General features: G+C 53.2%; 1 protein-coding gene across 4 annotated transcripts; it reads left to right on the top strand.

Moving 5' to 3' along the window:
- The first annotated feature begins 238 nt into the window (after window positions 1-238).
- LOC133346711 (neuronal acetylcholine receptor subunit alpha-3-like) lies at window positions 239-6,887 on the top strand. Of its 4 annotated transcripts, XM_061558520.1 has the most exons (7): window positions 239-300; window positions 1,084-1,155; window positions 2,746-2,885; window positions 3,409-3,453; window positions 4,077-4,186; window positions 4,542-5,598; window positions 6,431-6,887. In XM_061558520.1, exons 2-7 carry the CDS (start codon window positions 1,095-1,097, stop codon window positions 6,557-6,559), a joined length of 1,542 nt encoding a protein of 513 aa, XP_061414504.1. In that variant the 5' UTR covers window positions 239-300; window positions 1,084-1,094; the 3' UTR covers window positions 6,560-6,887. The 4 variants fall into 4 exon arrangements, with proteins under 4 accessions (XP_061414504.1, XP_061414506.1, XP_061414503.1 ...); XM_061558522.1 differs by lacking the exon at window positions 239-300 and having other exon boundaries at window positions 750-1,155; window positions 4,542-5,555; XM_061558519.1 differs by lacking the exon at window positions 239-300 and having other exon boundaries at window positions 750-1,155.
- Window positions 6,888-7,417: the final 530 nt, after the last annotated feature.

Below are 7,417 nucleotides of genomic sequence, written 5' to 3'. Positions count from 1 at the left end.
GTTCGCTGTCCCGCTGGTTACATAAACGCAATTGGATTAAATTTGTACTGGGTGGGGTGGGGGGGGTCGGGAGTGGGGCTCTCAGAGGTCCCGTGCCATAAGGGGGCGGTTGGCGGTGTTTGCTGCTTCGCCAAGAGTGAGTTGCGAGGGGAGGGGGGGTGAGTGCGTACGTGCGTGTGGTGAGCGTTGTTTTGGTTTCCTCTAGTCGCGCGCGTTGCTTGTGGGATGTGGGGCGTGTGTGTGTGGTGAGGCTGGTCTCGAAATGCGTGGTGAGGGTGTTGCTCTAGGATGCGCGGAATGGTGAGGCTGTTCTTCTAAGTTGTGCCGGGGTGGTGAGGGTAATCTAGGAATTGGGGCAATTGTATGATTTTCAGATTTCGAAATTCGTGCCCTGTGTTGTCAGGGTCTTGTTCAAGGATATGTGGTGAGTGTGGGCTTTTTGTTTCCATCGGATGGGTGGTGTGGCGGGGTGAGTAAGGGAGGGCGGGGGGGTGAGCGGTGTGCGATTGCGCGATGAGTGATTCTCTTGCACGAGGCACGGGTGTCCACCAGGGTGGTGAGTGGGGGGGGGGGGGGGGCCCCGAGGTGAGTTGCCTCTCCCGGAGGGGGTTGTGGGGGGGGTGCGCTCACTCTGGCTGGCTGGGCTAGGTGAGTGGCGACGCGGGGGGCCACGGGGCTCATGGGGTGCGGGGCTTGCGGCGGAAGAGAGCATCGCGCTCATCCTCATCACCCCCCCCCCTCCTGCTCCAGCTTCCACGAGCGATCGCATCCCCTCCATCACTCGACCCGGAGGGAGCCAAGGGCGAGCGAGGGAGCCTCGCGTGTTTTCTCCCTCCTCCTCCTCCGGCTCACGCAGCGCACGATAATCCCGTCGACTGGACGCTATTAATATTATTCCAACACAATTCTGCCACCGACATTCACATTCGGCGTCGCGTGCTGCCCACCCGCAGGTCGCCGGTGTCTCGCCGTAATCAGCGCGGGCGTTGCATCCTCTATCCCGCCTCCGTGTCCTCCTCCTCTTCCTCCTCATCCCCATTCTCTTCCTCCTCCTCGGATTCTTGGCCGCTGCGTCCGCCGAAGCGCGGGTGAGGATGACGGCGCTGGCGCGAATGGCAGCAGCGACGCTCTGCTTGCTCGGCTGCACGTTGGATGGTGAGTGACAGCACACCGCACGCAGCACCGGAACGTTTTGATTCGTTCCCCGACGGCAAAGGTTTTTTTGTTTTGTTTTAGGTTTTCTTACATCGTTCCTCGTGCCGTTCTTCGCGTCGTTCGGGTCCCGGCTGTGTTTCATGCTCTCAGCTCGCTCTCCCAGTCTGCTACCCCCGTGGCCTCTGCGCATCGCACTCTCGTCGCGCGCGTCGTGCGCGTCCGTGGCCCGGTTACTGTTATTTGCATTGGGGGCGGGGGGGGGGTGTTAGCTAAGGTGGTCGATGTCTAAAAAAATTTAACCGCGTTCACAAATATCGTAACGAGGGGCGCTGTGAAGCGTGGCTTGTGAGCGTCGTTACGTTAGTGTCCTTGTGATGGCGTGCACGCTTCGTGGAGCGATGTCCGCAGCTGTCTCGGACGGATCCGCTTCGAATCGTCTCCGTGCATAACGCGCAATGAAACCCGTGGCACGCGTGGTACGCGTGGGGGCGGCGGTGGGAGAGGGGGGGGCATATTTAGCTTCGAAATAATCGTATCGGGGGGGGGGGGGGTGTACGGAAGGTGGGCAGGTGGAGAGCAGTCGAAGGCAGGTGCTCGCTGAGCCGTCCTCCGCATGGAGGTTTCTCGCGGGATGTTTACGAAATGACAGTCGATGCTTGTGACGCGCGCACTTACGTAACTGTTACGAGCGGCGACGAGAGAGAGAGAGAGTTAACGACTGGCGTTCGTGTGCGGGCCGTGCGTGCACGCCACGCGGCGGCTATCGCTGTGGCATCGTGTGCACGCGACCGCACGCGAATGAATTGAGAATGCGTGAATTGTGATTGTGGGCAATGCAGTAGGCCTTGCAGAATACGCAGTTAGGTCATTTGTCGCTTTAAAAAAAAACCTGGTGAGATGAGAATCCATGGTTTGCTTTCAACTCTCGCTAGCAACCCGGAAATTTAATTTCTACTCACAGACACACAACATCCAGTATCTCTCTCTGTCTCCGTGACGGTGGCAGTCAGTCACAGGCCTATTGAGGTCAACCAGCTACCCAGGAAATAAGCAATGGGGAAATTAATGCCCCGGATGAAATCAAGGGGACAGTATTTTTCAAGGTAGACATGAGTCACGACACCAGTTCAGTTTAAAAACAAAAGGAAATTTAGGGTTAAACAACAGCGACTACAGAACTAGAACTGTGAAGGAACACAACACAGTTACGATGTAGGGGGATGGGGTGGGGGTTATGTCACTGTCCAATTCAGTGTGAAACTTGCCACCTGAGTTTGATTTCCGGCCACAGTTAACACCGGCGGCGAGTAATGTCTGAACCATGTCCTGGGTTCCGGCCATCACAACAGCAACAACGGACAGCCGCCATTCGCCATCCACAAAGTGACGGTGACGTCACCACGGCGCTTGTGACATCACACACACGCCAGCGTGACGAAGCACGTGTCAAGTAACCCACAAAGGCACGTGGGGAGGTCTTCGTTCAGCTGTGGATGGAAACAGAGCAGCAACATTATTGCGTTCTATAAAGCCTGCAATGGGAACTTATGTCGGTGAGATGCATTGCATGATCTGTGTGCGCTGGTGCAGGGTGCTGGGCATCAGAAGCCGCGAGTCGTCTCTACAAGACTCTGTTCGCGAGCTACAACCCTTACATCCGACCCGTGTTCAACGTGTCCGATCCGGTCATCGTGAGATTTGAGGTGTCCATGTCACAGCTGGTCAAGCTGGTGAGTACTCACAGCCGATCATGTCCATTTATTTAGTTTTTTGTTGTACAATCTCATGGCACTTGACTTGCTGTGCGTCGACGAGGAGGGAATACGCATGAGAGGACGTCCACAGAAGAGGTGGAGCAGTGAATTCGTCTCGTGTGCTGGTGCTCGATAGAGTGTGAGGTTGCAGGCCTTCGAGAGATGGTGATAGGTGAGGGAGGTCTTCGCCCAACAGTGAGGGCTTATTTAATGCACTGCTGGATGAAGGCCACCATTTTATCTTGGAATTTCACCACATTTGTTAGTGCTGGTTGGTGATCAGCGTGGGGGGGGGGGGGGTGCAGGACTGGTTCAGATATTAGTCGCAAATTCGCATCGCCCTAGTTCATAAAGCAATGCACGCGTCACCACTCCAACCCAACATGCTTATTTTCATCTCATCTCTAAAGTACACAATCAACTGGCCGAAAATTCATGTCACGTTTCGTTGTTGTACGTGCAACGTCTGAACATTCGAGTGGGCCTGTTCCCTTTACAGGATGAAGTGAATCAAATAATGGCGACAAACCTCTGGCTTAAACACGTAAGTCTCTTTCCGCGGTGAGCGTCATATATCTGTACGGACAATACATTTTCAAAGTGAAATTATAATGATGATAATGGTTACTCCCGCCAACCTGATGTTGGGATATTCCCAGGAAACGTGGACATTTGGGCCAACGTTGGGCCAACGGTGGCTCAACTGCTCCAACCAAATGTGAACATTGGCCTAACCTTGCAACATTAATTGGGTTGTACTTTCGATGGGCCAATTCACTGTTCACGCGGTATAACACGTTCATGTCGCCATATTTACAAAGTCGCGTACGTTCTAAAACGTTGTTCATGTGCGCACGCTGCCTGTTTTAAAGGGGTAAGTTAATTAATATCTGTCGGTTGTTAAAACCGAAAAAAAGAAGAAGAGGGTTACAACAGCCAAGATGCTCACCCTGGCGCTGAAATATTTATTTCTCAAAACGTTTCGACCGCCCATCGAAAGAAAGCAATTAATACCGCGACTTGCGTTGTTCCGCACGGACGGCTTGAAATTGGTATCTTGCAAACGATGTCGGCAAATGTAATCGAGACGCTCGTAACCACGGTCTCCATCGGACTGTGCACTTCTACGGTGCGTCATTGTGCTTCATTTATCTCTGTTCGTTGCAGACTTGGAATGACTACAAGTTCCAGTGGAACCCTGGTCAATTCGAAGGCATGGAGTACATCCGAGTGCCGTCGGACAAGATCTGGAAGCCAGACATCGTTTTGTACAACAAGTAAGGCCTCTGTTATTCGTTTTGACGTGATACCCAAATGTCGCCGTAAAGCGGGGAATTGTTGATGTATTGGCTTGCCTGGCAGACACTGCATCACGTCAATGCGTGTCGATCGATGCAATTTATGTCACGGGAAGAGAACCCGCTGAAGTTCGTAATATTTTCAAGTTTTCTTGTGGCAAAAATGGGTTATCTTCAAGTCAATGTCTTGCAAATAAATTCAAGTGCATGTCTTGCCAAAAACATATGAAAGATATACATAAAATGTAAACGTCCACCGTCATTCTAACCCATATAATCTAAGTATTATATTGCCATGTTTTCTTTGTTTGTTTACAATAACCCTCCTCGACAGCGCGGACGGAGACTTCCAAGTGGAAGGCAAGACCAAAGCTCTGCTCAAGTACGACGGCACGGTGATGTGGATGCCGCCGGCGATTTTCAAAAGTTCGTGCAAGATCGACGTCACTTACTTCCCCTTCGACTACCAGAACTGCACCATGAAGTTCGGCTCTTGGACCTACGACAAGGCCAAGATCGACCTGGTGCTCGTCGGCACCAAGATCAACCTCAAGGACTTTTGGGAGAGCGGAGAGTGGGTCATCATCGACGTCCCAGGCTACAAGCACGACATCAAGTACAACTGCTGCGAACAGATATACCCGGACATTACCTACTCGGTGTACGTGCGGCGCCTTCCGCTCTTCTACACCATCAACTTAATCATCCCCTGCCTGTTGATCTCATTCCTGACCGTCCTGGTTTTTTACCTCCCCTCCGACTGCGGCGAGAAAGTGACACTGTCCATCTCGGTGCTGCTGTCTCTCACCGTGTTCCTGCTCGTCATCACTGAGACCATCCCGTCCACGTCACTCGTCATCCCGCTCATCGGCGAGTACCTCCTCTTCACCATGATCTTCGTGACCCTCTCCATCGTCATCACCATCTTCGTGCTCAACGTGCACTACCGCACGCCCGAGGCGCACACGATGCCCAACTGGGTGCGCCGAGTTTTCCTCGACACGCTGCCCAAGATCATGCTGCTGCAGCGACCCAAGGCCTCCGAGGGCACGGCGGCGTCGCCCGACGCGGTCCTGGCAGAGGCCGACCAGCAGCCAGCGTGCCTCTGCGCCGGAGAGCTGCTGTCGTCGTCGGCGGCAGCGAGCGGCAGCAGCTGCCACAGCGGCGGCATTTCGAGGGCCTCCAGCTCCGTGGACGCGCCCGTGTCGTCCGTGCGGCTGCCGAGGCTGCGCGCGGCTGACGTGATGTCGGACGAGCTGTCCAGCTCGTCCAGCACGGAGTCGCTCGACGCGCTGCTCGCCCTCTGCCTGCTCTCGCCCGAGATCCGCCAAGTGATCGACAGCGTCAGGTACATCGCCGAGAACCTGCGGACTCAAGACGAGGCCAAGGAGGTGATTGGATGCGTCCTTTAAATGTGTTTTTTTTTGTTATGGATGGAAATGTTTTTTTCATTTTTTCAGTTCCAGTTTCATTTATTAGGTAACAAACAAAAACATGAACAAGAAACATCTTAAAGTGACTACACGCAACAGAAAAATCGAGGAAAGAACAGCAAAGTCTTCAAGAAAAAACACCGTATATCAACGCTTTTTTTGCGCGAAGTGCATCTGTATTATTGCGGATAACTTTGCAAAAGCAAGTGCGTTGCTGTATATAGTTTTACTACTACCATATATATCCTCTATAGTCCTGCCTTTAGGCCTGCGACAGTCTACCGGCAACCCACAAACTAAATATTCTGTAAATACCAGTAACGCGGCTTGTGTGGCCATACTTCACCATTGTGGTCTGTGTGAGTTGGTGAAGGTAGGTGGCCTAGCATAGTTTCAAATATCACTCACTGCTGATGTTTATCGCGACCAGAACTCAAACTCTGTTCGCAGGGTTCACACCGCATTGTGTTAACCACTGCGCCACCACTCTCTGGCATTACCATTCATTTTGGTTATATCAGCACCTCATGGGACAGCTGTTAATTGTTACAATGTCACATTGCTTAGAGGAGAACAGGTGCTAATATTAGAGCAGAATAAATACACGTGCGTACACAAAACAGAGATTTCACTTTTGAACCTTTGCCTCTTCCTAAAAAAAAAACAAATGCAGCGCACGAAGCCATATCATCGTGCAGCCGTGATGTTGCGAGACCGTTGGTGAACTCCATCCCTCTGTATGCCGGTTCTGTCTCTCTCTCTCTGCACGTGTGTGTGTGTGTGAGCGCAGGTGTGCGACGACTGGAAGTATGTGGCCATGGTAGTGGATCGCATTTTCCTGTGGGTCTTCGTGCTGGTCTGCATCCTCGGCACGGCTGGGCTCTTCCTGCAGCCGCTCATGGCTGGGGAAGACATGTGAAGAGAACGGCGACCGTACCAAGCTCCCCCCCCCCCCCCCACCAAAACAGAAGTGCCCTACGACTCCATCCCTTGACCTCTGAACTCACATATGCCTTTGAAAGTGCATCATTAGCGGCGGCACGAGCAATCGATTCTAGCCCCCCCCCCCTTTATTTGTATTCGCCAAGCCCTCATTTAAGGCATCTGGCCAATGTGGACTAGTATGCTAATTACCCTCGAGAGGAGCTCTAATAGTGGAGTCCCTTCCGCTGGCAGTGGCAATAAGCAAGTGATTGCAGGGCTGCACCTTTACCTTCAAACATCTTTTCATCATCTCGTCGGGATGGGGTGGGGGGAAGGGGGGCAGCAGGGGGTGGGTGGGGGGGGTCATAGGTCACCGCATGCACTTAGTGCTGTTGTCATGCCCGAGTTGAGACGGTGGGAAATAAGATATCCTGATTCACAGCGAGAACATGCCCAAACGTCAAACCAGCATTGGGTCTCCACTGCTCACGTACATTATCGAGGGTCCTAGCCTGGCCACGGATGCCTGCGCAGAGACAAAGCAACAAACTCGATCAAAACATCTTGTTTATGCGTACTGCATCATCCTGTTCAATGCACATACGGGGGCTTAACGTCCACGTTGGTCGGCGTGCAGTCAGTGTTCGTCACTCGCTCGATGTGGTCTTCTTTGCCGTCCGACGTGGGTTCTCAGCGTTGCGCCACTGTTCTGCCGCGTGCCCGGGGGTTTTGTGAAGTGTGCGCCGTCTCCGTGTCCACGCCCGGCACAAAGCACCCGCCGAAGTCAGGCCTAGTTCCCCCGCCTCTGTGGTCCTGTCTCGAGGCCTGCGTCAGTCGACCAGCGACCGACAAA

The sequence above is a fragment of the Lethenteron reissneri genome, chromosome 24 (genome assembly GCF_015708825.2).
Source record: "Lethenteron reissneri isolate LAM-NWPU_2019-01 chromosome 24, ASM1570882v1, whole genome shotgun sequence".
NCBI lineage: Eukaryota > Metazoa > Chordata > Hyperoartia > Petromyzontiformes > Petromyzontidae > Lethenteron > Lethenteron reissneri.
This window is presented reverse-complemented; position numbering and strand designations above follow the sequence as displayed.